Source organism: Aphelocoma coerulescens, chromosome 13 (assembly GCF_041296385.1).
Source record: "Aphelocoma coerulescens isolate FSJ_1873_10779 chromosome 13, UR_Acoe_1.0, whole genome shotgun sequence".
Taxonomy (NCBI): domain Eukaryota; kingdom Metazoa; phylum Chordata; class Aves; order Passeriformes; family Corvidae; genus Aphelocoma; species Aphelocoma coerulescens.
In genome coordinates this window covers 1,319,891-1,336,780 of record NC_091027.1, presented here as the reverse complement: position 1 = coordinate 1,336,780, position 16,890 = coordinate 1,319,891, and the positions used below count along the sequence as shown (strand labels likewise).

The 16,890-nt window shown below is 45.0% G+C and overlaps 2 protein-coding genes across 3 annotated transcripts in view; one reads left to right on the top strand and one right to left on the bottom strand.

The window, feature by feature from the left end:
- Positions 1 to 46: 46 nt before the first annotated feature.
- LEAP2 (liver enriched antimicrobial peptide 2) lies at positions 47 to 2,107 on the top strand. Its single transcript, XM_069028603.1, has 3 exons — positions 47 to 195; positions 617 to 768; positions 1,771 to 2,107. The coding sequence occupies exons 1-3, from the start codon at positions 139 to 141 to the stop codon at positions 1,805 to 1,807; spliced, it is 246 nt and encodes an 81-aa protein (XP_068884704.1). The 5' UTR covers positions 47 to 138; the 3' UTR covers positions 1,808 to 2,107.
- Positions 660 to 16,890, bottom strand: part of AFF4 (ALF transcription elongation factor 4) — a 49,159-nt gene continuing 32,928 nt past the window's right edge. The window contains exons 13-23 of one of the 2 annotated variants that reach the window (XM_069028597.1): positions 14,902 to 14,990; positions 13,207 to 13,444; positions 12,090 to 12,187; positions 11,504 to 11,567; positions 11,223 to 11,359; positions 10,749 to 10,820; positions 9,990 to 10,083; positions 9,241 to 9,284; positions 8,253 to 8,473; positions 2,421 to 2,487; positions 660 to 843 (exon numbers count right to left, since the gene is read on the bottom strand). In XM_069028597.1, coding sequence (XP_068884698.1) covers positions 753 to 843; positions 2,421 to 2,487; positions 8,253 to 8,473; positions 9,241 to 9,284; positions 9,990 to 10,083; positions 10,749 to 10,820; positions 11,223 to 11,359; positions 11,504 to 11,567; positions 12,090 to 12,187; positions 13,207 to 13,444; positions 14,902 to 14,990 — 1,215 coding nt within the window. In that variant the 3' untranslated portion in view covers positions 660 to 752. Of the gene's footprint in view, positions 844 to 2,420; positions 2,488 to 2,531; positions 7,707 to 8,252; positions 8,474 to 9,240; positions 9,285 to 9,989; positions 10,084 to 10,748; positions 10,821 to 11,222; positions 11,360 to 11,503; positions 11,568 to 12,089; positions 12,188 to 13,206; positions 13,445 to 14,901; positions 14,991 to 16,890 lie in introns of those variants that run through there. The other variant, XM_069028598.1, reaches the window with a different exon arrangement.

Genomic DNA, 16,890 nt, shown 5'->3' with positions numbered 1-16,890 from the left:
TGTAATAACTGGCACCTGATGTAACGATAAGAGAATGAAGTCTATAAAAATGTAGCTGAAAGCCTGGGGAGTCCTGACTGGAGCTCTTCGTGCCTCCTCCGCCCACAGCTGCTCCAAGTGACAGCTCCTGCTGGGAAGATGCACTGGTGGAAAGGGATGGCAGCCCTTCTGCTCTGCTCACTGCTGCTCAGCCAGGTAAACTGAGATAATATTGAAATAAACTATGCAAAGGGCTAATTCAAAGGATAGGCAGTCCATAAAAGCTGTTATGATTTGGATGGACAACTGGCAGGAGTTAAGAGGTGACAGCAGGGCTTTTTAGAGGATTCAGCATCATAGAAATGTAGAGTTACTGCCTAGTGAATACTGGGCTACTGAGCCATAGCTCAGCCAGTGATTCTGCCTTCCCTCCCAAGAAGATTAAAACCATCATTAATTTTGGTCCATACTTCTTTGGGGTTGGGCTGCAAGCAACGCTTTACCAGAGGGTGCTGTGATCTGAAAACCAGTGAGATTTCAAGTGCTTCACTTAAAATGAAGTCTGTTGACCTCAGCAGCAGAACAAAGAAGCGCTGCAGCTGCCACGCATCCTGACAGGCACCCTGCTCTGTTTCAGACCCACGGCGTGTCCCTGTCCCTGAGCCAGCCCCACAGCCAGCCCCGCAGTCCCCGGCAGCGGCGGATGACGCCCTTCTGGAGAGGGGTGTCCCTGAGACCCATCGGAGCCTCGTGCAGGGACAACAGCGAGTGCCTCACCATGCTCTGCAGGTAACCACGCTCAGCGTGCTGGGATGGAGAGGAACTTCCCACCTGGGCTCATCCGAACGGGATCCAGAGGTCACTCTGTGCATAAAAAAAGATACCAGGAATAGGGATGGGGCAACAGACTCAGACTCTTTAGTAAGCAGAGCAAACAGAGCAGAGTCCAGGTCTCCTGAGTGCCAGCCCCTGTCCTTTCACTGCAACCCCAAATAACCTGGCTGGGCAAAGGGAACAGAGGGCTCCAGACAGCTTTTGGGCAACTTACAGACCTTACACCATTAATCCTTCCTTTTAAAGCATGTACTAATGAAAAGTGAAAAAGCCTGTATTAATATCTTACCCTAAATTAATCACTTTAAGGTGATTGTTTAAGCTCATAGTTTAAAAAACAACTACAATATAAAAAGCTATTTAGTTCTCACTAGACACGAGCAAATTGTCCAACTACATAGAGTTAAATTGATTAGTTAAAATTATCACTTAATTACTGAAAGGTGATTTTGTGTGGCACCTGCTGTACACATACACCAGCACTCAGAGACAGGATAGAAAACAGTCATTTTCTACTATATGTGAATAGCAGTAATGTGTAACTATATCCTATTATTAATGAATATCATTCTAAATAAGTTTATTTTATATTATAAATAAATAGGGTAAGTAAGTAAATAGGACAGGGTGGTTGGGCTGTTATGCTGTGTTTGAAATGCATCCCCGGGTTCTGCTGACCCAGAGCTGAGCTGGAACAGCAGCTCCAGGAGGCACAGCCAGAAAGGAGCCCATGGACAGCACTGCAGCTGTTCCCCATCCCTTCACTGCAATGAGCCTACAGCCCTGGGCAGCAGCAAAGACCAGAACTGAATCAGGACTGAATAGCTGAGGGGAACACAGTGTGCCTGAAACCAGCACTGCTGGCACAGGGGCACAGAGCGGTACCTGGGCCCCCGGGCTGAGCCTGGCAGGGGCAGCCCCAGCCCTCAGGGCCTCATGAAGGATTTTTTTTTCCAGGAAAAACCGCTGCCTCCTCTCCACGGCCTCGGCGTGAGCTGGCACCAAGCCAGAGGCTGCACTGTTACTGCTGACCATGCTCCACGCACTTGGGATGTATTTATTGACTGCTGAGGAGCTGGAAGGGCCTCGAGCAATCAGAGTATTTAATATTTCTGTCACATGTGCTGATAAAAGGACTTCAAAGAGCTCGAGAGCATCTCCTCCCACAGCCACGCCTCAGGAGGCCTCTGGCCAAGCTCAATAAAAGGGCTCTGCATCTCCTGCTCGTTTGGTTTTTTTGTAATGCTTCCTATTATTTATTTGAAGGTGTGAATTAAAATATATATTCAGTAAAGCAGCTTGGTTTCCTTGTATCTCGAGCAAAGTGGACGGTGAGCACAGAGCTGGGGCTCAGCTCCAGCCAGACTTTGGACACTTATCCTTCCACCTGGCAAGAGCATGAAGTAGATCCTCCCAATCTCCTCCCAATCCAGCTCTTATCAGCCCTCAGATAAAGGCCTGTTAGAAAGAGGGAGGCAAACTGATAATACTGATAGCAGTTCCAATATCCCAATATATCCAGTGATAAGTGGAAAACTATTTACTTCTAATTACTTCTAATCAAATTTACTGAAAATATATGTCCTAGACTGACTTTTGCCACTGACCTTATCTCCTGTCTTAAAATAAATTGCTCAAAATGCTGTTTTGATCTGCTGGATGTCGACTTGGAGGCTGAAAGACAGAAAAAAAAAAAAAGTCAAGTCTGGACACACACATCGAATGCTACTTTTCTTTTGTTTCACAGAGCAATAGGATCAAGGAAAGAAAATTCTGCCTAAAAATGCCTTTCCAGGGAGGAGAAGGCCCCACAAAACAGATACAAGCGCAGGGGGTTGGAAGTTTAATACAGAAAATCTATTTGATATTTATTAAACTTAGTTTCTCCAGTTACAGTTTTGCATTGTACAAAGCATTTTAATGACACAGTAGTTAAAAAGATCTTTACAAATTGAAATGTGATACCCTTTTCTCCAAATATTTTAATTGCCATAAATTTGTTTAAAAATACACATTAAACGCATGTTTCAGACACTAAACTTTCTATAATCTCAATACCACAAAATACATAGAATATACTATACAGATGTGGAAAAAATCTAGTTAGTATATAATACTTTGCTCACCATTAACAGCTTTATTACGTGAAATGCACATACTGACTTAGAAATCCTAATTTTGAGCCCCAAAGTACCCTTTGAAATTTCAAATGTATTGCAACAAATAAAATCACAGTTTGTTTATTTTTTTTTCCGGTTTTGGTTGAAGACAGATGCCCAAATCTTTTGATAGAAAACAAAATGTAACACATGGATTTGTCATGTACAAAGCATAAAACAGAGACATCCCATTAGTTACTAATAGTACCTTTCTGTAGGATTAATCAGGGCTTCATTTATAAGTGACAGGTTAAAAGTTACCTCCCCTCCCCAACCCTCCCCCAAAAGAAAAACCCCTTCTTCACCAAATAATAATTTGAAATAAGATAAAGGATTTTTAATAAATATATAAGCACTTTATCCTCCATATACAAAATTTTTTTAAAACAATTTAAAAGGGGGACCACATACAAATGTCAGGAACTGTGCTTGGAAAGTCATGCCTGGTCCTGGGAGTAGAGTTTGGGATGTGGAATGCCAAGGCAGCGCCAGGAGCCGCGTCCCGGGAGAGGGAGAGAGACTGCCCCAGGGATGGGTACACTGCCACGGGGAATTAAATTCCCAGGTGGAATTAAAACAGGGGAAGCAGGGCCACAGCGCCAGCCCAGCTCCCTGGAGCTGCCACAGCAGCTGGAATTGCTCCCACAGCGGATCCGGGGGCTGAGCCGGAGCTGCCGAGGGGAGCCCGGCCGGGAGCGGCACCGGGGGCACCGCTGCCCCTTCCCTCCCCAAGGGCACCACAGACCAACCCTCACACACTCGGACACACCACGATTCCCACTGACACTTCCTGCTTGGGAAACCCCTCCTGGAACAGCTCTGGATCTGGGTGCGTTGGCGAGCAAAGCTCTGTCTCCTCCCTGTCCTTCGGGATGCCCAGCACTGACCTCATTGCTCGGGAATAGGGGTTTTCCAGAACCCTGACATATCAGAGGGAGAAATTTCAACCCTGACCCAAGGATTTGTTGGGAAGGTAAGAATTTGGAAGCTGTTTACTCCCCAATGGGTAATTCAAACTTGACTTGCTCAGGCCCTTGTGGATCTGCCTCAATAGAAACACTGCAGTGACAGCAAAAATCTGTTCAGAAAATGACATTAAATACAGCAAAGGTAGTTTCTCTCTCTTTCCAGCAGTTTGCCTTTTGGGCAAACTCCATAATTCTCTGCCTACGGCTTTATTTTACTTGCCCCAGGCAAGTGCTACATCATTCCCATAAATTCTGACTCTGTGTGTTGGGGCCATTCATAAATACATTTCAGGGCATTTTTTGTTACCACAGCAATCAAGCCTCAGCAATCTAAAGGAATATACATTGCACTCCTGGATAATATGCAATATTTATCACCAATAAGATGGTGACTCAGCACTCAATAAATAATATATCAATATAGTCAGTTGCACCATAATCTAAAAACAAGTATAACATATACTTTGGACAGACTGAGTCATATATATATACATATATATTAAAAGACACATACAATACAAATTGCATACTGCCATCGAAGCCAAGGAGAGCCGTCCATCTGCTCTGCTTTATGGCTGAGATTCAAATCAAAACAAAACTCTTGGGCTGGTTTACTCTGGTGTCCTGAAGATTTGTTTGGAATTAGAAATGGTTTGCACCTTTATCACCTGGAACCTGCAAGTCTGAGAGCAAAGTCAAACAGCACAGATAGCTGAGCAAGCCTAGTCTGATTGAGCCATTTTTAAGATTCACCAACTGGGGCCATGATCAGCAAGGGAATTAAAATTACAGTCTTGATATGTATTGATACGTATTCCCCATCCAGGGAATCATCTGGGAAGCCAAGATTGGGGAGTCCCTCCTTAGTCACTCCTGTGACCTGCACTCCCTCTGTGGTGCTGGGGGCTGCCAAGGACAGGGACAGAGCCCTCCTACTTTGGCAGAGGGATGGAAGCCTAGGATGTATTTCTTTTTTTGTTTTGGCTATAAAATCTGATCAAGTACAGAACTTTCCTCTTGGAAACAAGGGTCAATCCCAAATTAAGATATGCTTCTGGAATTGTGAGGTTTGAACTGATCTGTTTGCACCAGCCCCAGCTGCACAAGGCATTTCCTATCCATCCCCAAGCCCCCTGCGGATGCCCCGCACAGACACAACACCTGGGACAGCACTCCAGAGGATATTCCACCATGGAGCTCACCCTTCAGCTGGGACACTTCCAACCAGCTCAGGTCCACATTTTGACACAATGCAAAAAAAGCCTTCTGGTTGTTTGAAGCCAATTTCTAAGATCCACTGCTCTAGGGATAAGCGATGCGTTTTCAAGAGGCCAATTTCGCGTGACACCAAAAGGTATTTGTGGGACTCTAGTTAAGGAAAAAAAATTCCCCGAGATGAGACCATTCCTGCTGACAGCAATGGTGACTGTGCACAAAGGAGCAAGCCAAGAACAGCCACGCTGGCTAGTGCAGCACTACACACAAACCCACCCATGAATGCAACTTCTACCAAGGGATTTCTCAGCGTCAGAGGTGTGCGAGGCACTTCAGAGGAGGAAAGGAAACACGGCTGACAGTGTCCCATGCCCACGGCGGGGAGTTTGAGGGTACAGAGTTCTGTCTCCAACAGCAAAGACTAACAGAAAGGTGACCTTGCACAGTGATTCCATAAAAAGGATGCTCCGACAGACCTGAAGAGTCGAGTCAGGGAGAGCCCCAGGTCTGTTCCCCGTTTATCAATCCGGACGTAGCAAAGCTTTTCTGGAAGTACAAAACACGCTGGGACGCAAAGGAAGCTCTACGAAGATGCAGCTACCTTGTAGTAGGTTACTAATTTGCAAAACTTCTAAACTCTTAAAGCCCATAGGACATACTGCAGTACTAAGGAGCGTAGAATTCTATTCCTTCTCTCGAGGTTGCCGTGATTTTGGCACTTAACTACACCTACACAAAAAATTTAGTGCAATAATTTTCCTGAACATGCACGTTCATATCTGGTACAGAATAAAGGGTTCAATGGGAGAGAAAACAAAGCAGCATTCCACAATCTCACTCCAAAGGATTCAGAGTTGGACTCTGGGGAAGGAGACCACCGCGATGAGTCAGTTTGTGTGACAGACACCGAGACTTTGAAAAAGGAAATGGAATTTTACCCAAGTACTGCAGAAGACCACTGCATACAGTATACCTGGTCCTGCTGTAAAACATCTTGTAAACAGTTCATAAAATCTTCATCTAAAAGTAAGGCATAAGGCACACCAGACATGTTGGGGGCACTAAGCAATACTGAAAGCAGTAGCATTTGAAACCTTTAACTCAGACAAGCACCTCACGTGGAAAGGTACTTTGGTTTGCACTCGGAGAGGGGCCACCTGCAGCTCCAGCAGCCCTCTGTGGCACCCAGTGGCCCCTCGGGAGTGGACATTATGTGACACAAATGGGACCTTCATCAGCACGGGGTAAAGCCAAGTTTGTCATCCATCCTGCACAGAACAGTGCTTCCTGCAGGAGCAGCTCTGCTCCCACCCCACGGTGGCTGCTGCACTGCCAGCCTGTAGTGTCCATCACCCAGCAGACCCTAAGAGGACAAAATGGACCTCGAGTTCTACTAAAGATTCCTGGTTTCTCAGTCAATGGAAAAGATGCAAATGACGGTTCTGGTAGGAATTGAACTACTCTTGGGTTTGGAACCACAAAGTTCCCCGACTTCGTAACTGTCAAAAAGTGACAAGCACAGAAACAAAAGGTATTTGAAATGAAGAGATGCAAAAAAGCACGAGATTGTCCTTTTCCAAAGCCTTTCCTGTTTGCATCGCACCCATCGGACTGAAGGTCATTCCTACACCATTACCTGGATGTTACATTAAATGCAAATTACTGTAATGTTTTGTGATTGTTATAGTGTTAATCGATGGCTTGAAGCTGCCTTGGAAACAATCCAAGGCAGATCCAGCTAAATATTTTTCCATATAAATTTCTTTATAATTCATTTAAATGAAGTATCTCAATACGTAGAAGAATATCTGGAACTTTTCTATTTAGTACAAATTCTGCAATAATAAATCTGTAGTTGTCATTTATTAGTTGACTCATAGGCATTAGGCATGAGAAGTATGGTGTCCCTACTCGTTAGAACCTATCAACCCTAGTTCCTTTTACAGGCTCTACCACCACAAGACATTACAGAGTAACAAAGCTCACGAAGTACTTAAATAAAGTGTCTAGGTTTAATTTCTAAGTACTCAAAAGGGGAAATTTAGGGAAGAAGAAATAGCTAAAATCAGCCCCAAATGGGGCTTTTCAAAATTAAAATTAAAAAAATTAAAATAAATAGGATTTAAACTGACTATTCATGTATTGTGACTGGAATTCCAATGATCTATCCATGACAGATCAGCAAAACTACAACTTTTATGTAGCATAATTTTCAAATATTTAAATAACTTAAACCGGGAATACTGAAGAAGTCCATGAACCAGCTGATTTGGGGTTAAACACAAACACAGATGAGGATGGGAGACATGGGAAAGCATTCCTTGCTCTTAGTGTCAACTAAGCAATGTGTTATGGCAGTCTTCCTTATTGACATGACACAGTGTTGTGGAGAGGAATCAGAGGCAGCTGAAGAATGGGCTGGGTTGGGTTCCTCACTTGGCGTCGAGGCGCAGCCAGTGCAGGCCCTGCCGGGTGTAACGCACCAGCTCCGTCATGATGCTCGTGTTAAACACCAGGGGCCCCATCACCTTGTCCAGTTCAGCAAAGAACTCTAAAACAGCACAAACACAAGTTAAAGGAGCACATCTGTAACCACATCAAGCTCCAGTTCCCAGCGTGAGTCGCTGGGGTGGAGAGAAAGGGGAGTGAGGAGAGGTGGCGCAATGGGGGGAGTCAAGGAGAAAGGTCCTTCCTAATCCATCTCTTTACTCTTCTGCACAAGATTGCTTGGAAACAATTCAACCATTGCCAAAATTCTTGGTTCTCCTCTAAAACTCTTATTTCGCTAGTTGAAAATAAATAAAGCACGGCCAAACTTCATTAAGAAGTCTTCATGAAAGAATTTCAGAAAGGGAAATGCACCAAGTTCCTCCTCCTCTGAACATTTTACAGGAAACACAACAAAGATTTTTATGTCACAACTCCAGCACCACCTTGACAACCACAACACCCAGCCTGGGGTATCCCTGCAATCCAAGGTATCACTTTCCCCCCGATTTTGCAGAGGTTCAGCACCCAGGGCACCATCAACAAAATCAAAGCCTGAGAGTGTTCCAGCCCTCTCTGGAGGTTTCAATCCCCCTGAGGCAGCCCTTACCTTTCTGTTCTCTCGAGAGCTGTTCTGCTTGTTCCCAGATTTCAGTGGCATAGAGGAAGTTGGAGGTGACCTGGACGTAGCTGGCAGCCATCTGATGGATGCGCTGCGGGATCGTCACCGAGGACCCGCTCCCTGAAGGGTTGGCTGCCCCGGAAGAGTAATTTCCTGAATTCCCTGGAGACAGCTTTGGAGAGACTGGAGATGGCATCCCGACAGGTTTGCTGCTCGCCCGGAGGGGAAGATGGAATTGGAAAGGCAGAAATGCACCAGCTTTAGACACATCATGCTCTGAGATGTCCCCTAAGATCCCTCTGCCCACACTCAGCGTGTGGGATGGGAAAACACTCCCACTTTACACACCAAAAATCAGGATTTGCCCTATAACAAATGAAAATCTCAAGCTGGGAACTGCTGAGGATCCTCCAACAATTATTTATAGCTTGCAAAACCTAATTACCAAACCTCAGCATCTCTTAGTTCAAAAAAATCTTAAATTTATTGTTTGAATGAACCTTAAAGAGTAAGAACAAAAAAATTACAGCTAGCTGGTAACTCCAGTGCCAGAATATTGCATTATATAACATTACTGCAGCTAACACAATGGAAATCTGAAGTGCCCTCCTTAAACTCATTGAATAATTTATCAGAGGTCCATTATTGGGTTTAAAAGAGCAGAAGTAACTGCTAAACTATGGAACAGAGAACCCTGCAAATACTTGTAACCTCTGGCCTTGCAGCACTACTAAAGCTCTGGTTTGGGGGGAGAAGCATTAAACTGAACACCAAAACCCCCTGGGATAGGTGACTTGTGGCACACTGCCCCTTTTTTTGGCCTGACAAACCCAGCAGAGCTGCAGCACCTCCTGATAATTACACAAAAACGGATCAAAATCCACACCAAATTACCCTAAAAGCTGCTCCCTGAGCTCCCCGAGCACACAGGAAAAATGTGAGTTGACAAATAAAGAAAACAGCTTTTACCACTCACCTTCCCATACCAGGTGATGGTGCTTGAGAATTATTGTAGCAATTCTGTGTGGGGAAAAAGACACATTTCACCTGATTTGTGTTTATGCTTTCATGAGGTACATTTTAGCTGGTTGTTTAATTGGTTCTTTTTGACCAAATTATTTGTTGTAGTTGTACTTTCACGTAATGGTCTCAGTAATATCACAGTAAACTGAAATTTGGGGAAATATCCTTTTTTACTGATGGCTAAGACAAAAGTTAAGGGATTATTTTAGCAAAACAAATAAGTATTGGAGTAGTCCATTGCCCCTTATGGGAACACTTCAGTTTTTTCAGCCCTTTAATAGAAAGAATCTGTTATCACTGGCATTGAACAATTAAAGATATCCCAAATCTGAGAGACTGGGAATGTGATGAGCCTGTTTCCTCTCAGCATTGAGAGCTGGAAGCTTCAGAATCTGCTGCACAGAAATTTAGATAAATTCATGAGGAATTTACCTAAACCCAGCCAGCATCCCACTGCAAACAACCTTCTCCTTGAAGCCTACAGCATTTATTAAAGAAGATCAAATTAATAAAGAGTTGTCATGCCAGGACCAGCAGGGTTATGGTTATTAAAGCTCTGCCCAGCTTTAATACACCTGCAAGTCCAGTTCTAAACAGGTGTTCACATGCAGCAGTCTGAAAATTGGATTTGGGAACTTTAAGTGATGTAGAGCTTTCATACCATTAGGCTTTAATGTTCTAAGGAAATACAGATGCAATTACCTTCAGATGTTCAGTCAGAGTTTTTGAGTATTTCAATGCACTTTCCTTTTTCAGTTTGAAAAGCCTCAGGTACAGCAGAGCTTGGCACCGTAGGCTGCCCAAAGACAGGATAAAAACCAATGTCAGGTTTATCTCAACTCAGTGACTTTCAAAGATCCAACAGCTGTGTTCTTAATGTTGTTCTCTCTGCCAGCTCATCTCTCAAGCTGTAACTCAACCCAAATATCCACAACCACCTTGAAATTCTGAAGGGAACTGGAACAGCTCCGTGGGCCTCAGCCTGGAACTGGAATTCTCAGTGATGCTGCTGCTGCTGGGCTTGGGAGACACCACCCAGTGACTTCCTAGACAAGGGTTCATTTATTGTTCACCTGTGCCAGGACACCCTGAGCCTCTCCCAGGGCCTTCCCTCTTCCTCCCCTGAGCCAAAGGGTTCTGGTCCTCTCCAGCTTCTGCAGCCACTCCCTCAGCCTCAGGGCTCCTGGCAGTCCCCACAGCCAGTCCCAGTCTGATTGATCCCTGGCTCAGTGCTCAGGATGCACCTTCTGCTGTCACTCTTCAATGTTTCAAGGCCTTGGCCCTTGCTGGCAACATCCCCACTCACAGCAGTCAGACACAGCTTCACCTTTGTGTACAGCCAAGTGGGAATCTGCTGTGTTTGGTTCAGGAACAGCCAAGAGCTCAGTGTCAAACAGCATTTTGTGTAGATAAAAGGTGTGAAATGCACGAGGGCACTGTAGGAAGTCCCAGCACACTCACCAAAGCACTGCCAGCCTTTTGTCTGCAGCCGTCGCATCCGGGGCCAGGTAATTCTTCAGTTTCATAGTGTATCTGCAGAGAAAGGCAGCAGATCAGCCCCTAAACAAAAACTACTTTCATTTATCATTCACAAAACACTCATGTTCTCAGAATTTCCAGTTTCAGCTGTCTCCACTGTTTCACGAACATCTCTTAGCCCTGAATAAAACATTGACTCAGCAGTAACCAGAATAATTTTGCTCCTTGTGGGTTACTCATTGTAGAGGGACTTCAAGAGCCTCAGCAGAATCCACCTCAACCTTCCTGGAAATGCTTTAAACCCCAGCAACTGGAATGAACTGGTCACTGCTGCAGTGCTACTGGGAATGACAACAGATCTCAAAAGCTGGAGGTAAAACTTTCATACACCTCGAAGCTCTGATTCCCAGAGCTCCCCCCGCCCACCCGCCCCTGCAGGAGCTCTGCAAAGCTTACTTGATTAATTCCACAGTTTCTGAATACATAGGGAACGGGGACTTGGATTCCTGAGCATTTTTCTCCAATGCATTCCCACACTCAATGAAGGACACGACAGCATCCAGGTAGTACACGGCCTTCTCGAACCTGTCCGACTGCGGGGAGGGAGGAACAGCTCAGGAACAGAAAGCAGAGAAGGGCAAGGAAATTCCAGCACAGAAGGGCAGGAGAATGGCAAAGGCAGCAAATAACCCCTGGATCAGGGGCACACACTGGGTGGGCATTGGAGATCCACTCACCAAAGCATCTGCATTATGCTTCAGCTTCTTTGCTTCCTGCAAATAATGATCAGCTGAGTAAGTCCTGCAAGAGAGGACACAGATTTAGGGACTGGAGCCACCCACTTAACACGGCCTTTTATGACTGGAGCTTCTTAACATTGCCACATTTCAGAGCTTTTTCTGTTCTAACTCAAGCTACACTGATAAAACTGTTTAAAGGAATGTGTTAAATTAGCTAACTACTATGACAAAATTGTTAAAAGTAGTTTCTAGTTAGTTCTCTAGTTTCAGGTAATTCAAACAGTATTTCAAGCAAGTTCTTAACCAGAAAGTTATTTCAGGTGCAAACAGAATTTCATCTGGAAAGGGATTTTAAAGAAGTGCTTTCAGATCCAGCTGAGATCTGAACTGGCCCAACTGAAACCTCAAGTCTGCACAAGATGGTGAAATATTTGTTTTATTTTCTTTTCAAGGTATTTTCTTTGACAAAGAGCTGGTGTGTTAACACCTTCTGTGGAGCAAAATGCCAACTCTCCTCTATGGGGAGCTGCCTGTGCTCGAGATCCAGAGCCCCCCAGATGGAAAGGGAATTTTCTGTCCTCACCTATCATCAAAAACGAGCTTGGCTCTCCTCGACTTCGCACTTTCCGCGGCCTGAGCAGAGGCAGGAGGGCAGCTGGAGGAATTGTTCAGGATCTTTTCCTGAAAGGGAAACCCATGCCATGATTACAAGAAGAGCATTTGTTGGATGAATTCCCCCGTGGCTTCCCCCTTTCCGTGTAGGAAGGACAGGCTGCAGGTGCCGGAGCCGCCCTGGAGCACCGGGAAGAACTCGGCTCCCAGGAGGCTCCCACAGGGCTGGGCTGGGGCTCCTCACTGCAGGGGGGAGGATGCAGCCAAGGCTTTCCAGACATACCCAGGCACAGGAAATGCCTCCCTCCACCTCCCCTGGCACTGTTTCTAAATCCTGTTTTTCTACTCTAGCAGAGATGAGGAGGATCAACAACACTCTCTCTTTCTTTGCCTTGAAAAAACCCCACAGGAGCAGTTACTCCTCTGAGAAAAGCATGAGTAAGCACACCTGAAGTATAAAACAACAAAGGTATCACAGATTAACAGCTGGCTTGGGGACATTTATATTTTAAAATTCCATCACATTGATCTTCCCAACCAAAATCTCTTACAAACCATTTTCTGCACCACCTCCATAACCATCCATGTTTTCTCCTCTCCAGCCACAGAGAGCTCTGTAAATTGTGGAGCTGGAACTGAAATAATCTTTCTACAATGTCATAAAATGAGAGCCAGAGCTTCCCATCCCAGCACTGAGCATGGACTGAGCTCCTGCTCTCCTTAAAAACCAGGCCAAGTTGTGTATCTGCTCTGAGGAGACAAGAGCAGCCTCCCAGCTCCATTTCCAGTGTGCAGACAGCTTTCGAGTGATGTTCTTATGAACCACTTCAACAATAAACAGGCAGCACCAGTCACCAGGGGATGACTAAACCCATTCCTCCATTAACACAGGAATTTGGCAGGATAAGCATTCCTATTCCACACTCTCTCCAAGTTGTCTCCTCATTTAAGGCCTTCCAAGGCACTTGAGCTCTGTGACAGGAAACAATGTGCATCTCAAACTAATGGTATTTTAAACTGAACTGCAAATGGATGTTTAGATCAAACTAAAAAGCAAAGACAAGATCAGGACAGAACCAGTCCTTTACCTTGGCTTCCTTGGCACTGCTGGACCCCTTCCCCTCTGTCTTCTTCTGCTTGGAAGAGGAGCTGCTCTTGCTGCCACTGCTGCTCTCCTTGCCTGGGTTGCTGCTGGATTTTAGGGATGAGGATTGACTGACTGTTCTCTTCCTGGAGCCATGTTCCTGCTTGGAATCCTTCTGCAGGGCTGGGGCAGCAGGGGAGGGCAGCAAATCCTTTTCTTTAACAGCACTTGGCTTTGAAGACCTGGAAAAGAGGAACAAACTCAGGGTTTGGGTTTCTTGCCTTTACAAACAAAACCAAAACTAAACCAAACAAAAACAACCCCAAAAAAACAATGCACAGAAGTTTGATTTTTAAATCTTAAACTAAACACCTTTCATCCCCCCAAGATTTTTACTGTCAGACCCAGCTTTGGAGAAAAGCAGAAGAATCCTCTCAGTGAATAGGTTTCTCCAAAGCCAGACTGAACTTGTTTTCCCCATTCTATTTGTTCTGACCTGAAAACACAGGCAAAACCAGACAAGTTCTAACCATAAAACCACACCCCTGCACCAGCTCTGTAGAAAAACCACCCCAAACCCTCCCAATTTCAGCAGTGGGAGCCAATGCCAGCGCCAGGCTGTCTGTGCACAGCAGCCAGCCAACAGCTCCAGGGAAAGATGCTCCAGATAAACCTCTGGAACCCAGGGAATGGGAAACTTCCCCAGCACAGCCTTTCAGGACACTCTCACCTGGCTGCTGAGGGATGCTGTTGGCTGTTCCTGCCTTCCCATCAGTATTATTTCTACACATTATGGCTAGAAAATCACAGTTTCATTTAATTAAATGTCCTTCAGAGAACTGCACTGGCAACCAAGTGCAACCAAGCAAATACCAGAAAAAAAAAATCAAATATCAGGTAAAAAAGCAAACTAGAAATGTATCCATTCATTCTACAGCTGTTTCCTAACAAACAGTAAGACACTGTTTAATTCAGAACGGCCAAACAAGAGTTGTAGCACCCAAAGTGCTGCAGCTTCTCACAGCTTTGCAATCTGGCAATTGCTCACTGGACAGGAATATTTTCCATGACACAATTGCACCAGTTTTAAGCAGTGGAAAAAACGTAATCTTTCCTGTGGATTAATCAAATCAAATAAAGGCATAACAGGTGTTGCAAAGAGTGTGGCGAATGCAGAAATAACATACTAAACAATGGTACTGAGCTGCTAATTCTGTATTGCTCACACTTTTCTTGCACTAATAAACCAAGGAGATGGGAGGCTAAATCCATGGATCCAGAGCTCAATGCCATCAGCTTCCCAAAGAAAGCCAGTTCAGGAATTTATTCCCAGTTTAAAACTTGCTAAATAGAGAATTACCAGATGGGGTTAATTTAAAAGCAGAGATTTTGATTTCTAGACCAAACCCAAGCCCCACTGTGTATTAGAGAAAACCAGGAAGGAAATATTCCCTTCACAGGAGGGGTCACCTCACTTTGTTAAGGAGCACAATTGTCCTTGGCCAGTGTTTTTGGGGATGGAAATTCATTTCCACCAATTGCTTGTAGAAGCTCTGAAGTAAATTTGTTTGAAGGATAAGAAAAAAATGAAATTTTACCAATTATTTGAGGAAAACTTGGGGTGGGAGAGAGCAGAAGAGGGGGAAGACAAACACCATCCTCTCCATGACCCTCAGTGCTGGGAAAAGCAGATACTCACTCCCTGCTGCTGGAATTCTTGTGTCCTGAGGGAGCTTTTTCTTCCAGTTTCGTTTTCTTGCTTTCACTGGCTCTGTTTTCATCCTCGTTCTGAGCAAAGCAAAGGAGAAAAACATCCAGCAAAAATCCACATTTACACATCCCTGATGTGTAATATTTCACATTGAGAGACATCATTCAGCAGGTGTTTCACAGTTAAATACAGACCCCAAAACCATGGTCTGCAGCAGCTCATCCTTAGCAAACCCTTACCAGACCCTGCTATTGGAACAAAATTAAAATCCCAGTCTGGCTACTAAATGGCAGCCTGATAAAATCAGCAACAGCCAAGTTGTTCATTTCAGCACAGATAAATTATCAGCATGAAATCCCAGGAAAACCTGCCAAAGGCTTTGGCAGGATCAGGGTACAGATTTGATGTCTAGGGTCTAAAGAGGTGTCTGATGAATGCCAGGAAAGGGTAAAAATCTAATCAATCTATTTAAGTCAGCTCAGAGATGTTGAAGAGTAGGTATTTATATCAACTTAATCCTCAAGTCACAGGGTCTTGAAGGTAAATTTCTATGCTGTCTTCATCAAGCACTGGAGGGAACAATACAGTAAGAGGGGAAAATGGGGCCTCACAGAATAAAACATTTGGTAACAAACCCCAAAGGCTTTGGTTTGTTACTGATGCTGAAACCTGAGAATTGTGAGCAAGGAAACCCAGGAAATGTAGAAAATCAAGTGGTGCCACTTGTGCTTGGAGCACAAACCTAAAACTGCAGGGCTGGGGAAGGGGTCCTGTCCTTGCCCCACACAGGTTTCCATCCTCTCAGGAAGCATCAGAGTGACCTGAGGCTTCACAACATTTAACCACCACCATTTCCTGGGATAAGGCCTAAATTTAACTGGTCTTGCCAAAGCTTTGTGGTTTGGATGTGAGAGCACAGATCTTTAACGCTGTAATTCCAAATGTGTGGGGAAAGGCAAAAGTGACCAAAGAGAGAGAAGTCCAGGAATTCAGGCCCACTGGAACATGTGAGTGCATTCCCAGGAACAGCAGGAGTTATACAGTAACACCTACAAAAGGTAATTGTTCACTGTACTGCTCAGAGTTATTCCCATTTGACAAAAGCAGCTCATTCTCTCGCTTCATTTCCCTACCCAGACAAAAGAGGAATCTTAGGAAGAGCACAGGATAAATCTGTTTGCAGTTACATGTCAGGGCTCCTGCATGACACTGACTTCAGCAAGTGATCAAGTTTACTTTGGTTGCTCAGTAGGAAACTGGTGTAACTGCAATGACCCACCTCCTCAAATGACTCTGGGAATGATGTCCCAGAATCCTGGGACTGCAGATATCAACAAAGTCTCCCAACTGCTGTCAGATCCCTTTGACATGGCAAAGGGGAATTTTCAGAATGACATCCAGAGCAGCACAGGGATTTTTGAATCCCTGCCCCAGGGCCTCACAGCCCTAAATTCATGGAAACCAGACTCCCTGGATCTCTGAGCCCATCTGACAGCTCCAGGTTTGCCCTTTATACAGAGTGTCCCTTGCTGAGCTTTCAAAAAGCAGTTTAAAATTACACCAGCATTGACTTCTCACACTCCCCCCTCCACGAGTATTCCCTCTATTCAGTTCCCCCACTGACTCCTCCTGCCCATTTTACTGCCCCCCAGCCATTCCTGCTTTTTACTTCTAGTTGGAAAGATGTGAAATGCTTTTTTGGAAAAGATTAATTATTATTATGGAGAGACCCCCTGCTCTCAGTAAAGCAGCACCTGAGATGTTTTCTGCTGCTGCCATGCCCTAGGCCCAGTCCTGCCTCATCCCTTATCCTAGCAACAGGCAATTCCATGGCTCAGGGAGCTGATCCAGCTGAAAACTGACTTTTGGGGCTTTTTCCAGGTGGATTTTCCTTTGGATCAGCTGCCTGAGCTGGCCTGCAGAGCACCAGGGGCTGGTTCCAGGGAGGCAGGAGAGGGCTGGATGCAGAGCTCAGGG

Excerpts from the sequence above, each read along its gene's own strand:
- LEAP2 (XM_069028603.1), top strand. The coding sequence starts at position 139 with ATGCACTGGTGGAAAGGGATGGCAGCCCTTCTGCTCTGCTCACTGCTG. Across the intron at positions 196-616 it reads GCTCACTGCTGCTCAGCCAG|ACCCACGGCGTGTCCCTGTC; the intron begins GTAAACTGAGAT and ends GCTCTGTTTCAG. Across the intron at positions 769-1,770 it reads TGCCTCACCATGCTCTGCAG|GAAAAACCGCTGCCTCCTCT; the intron begins GTAACCACGCTC and ends TTTTTTTTCCAG.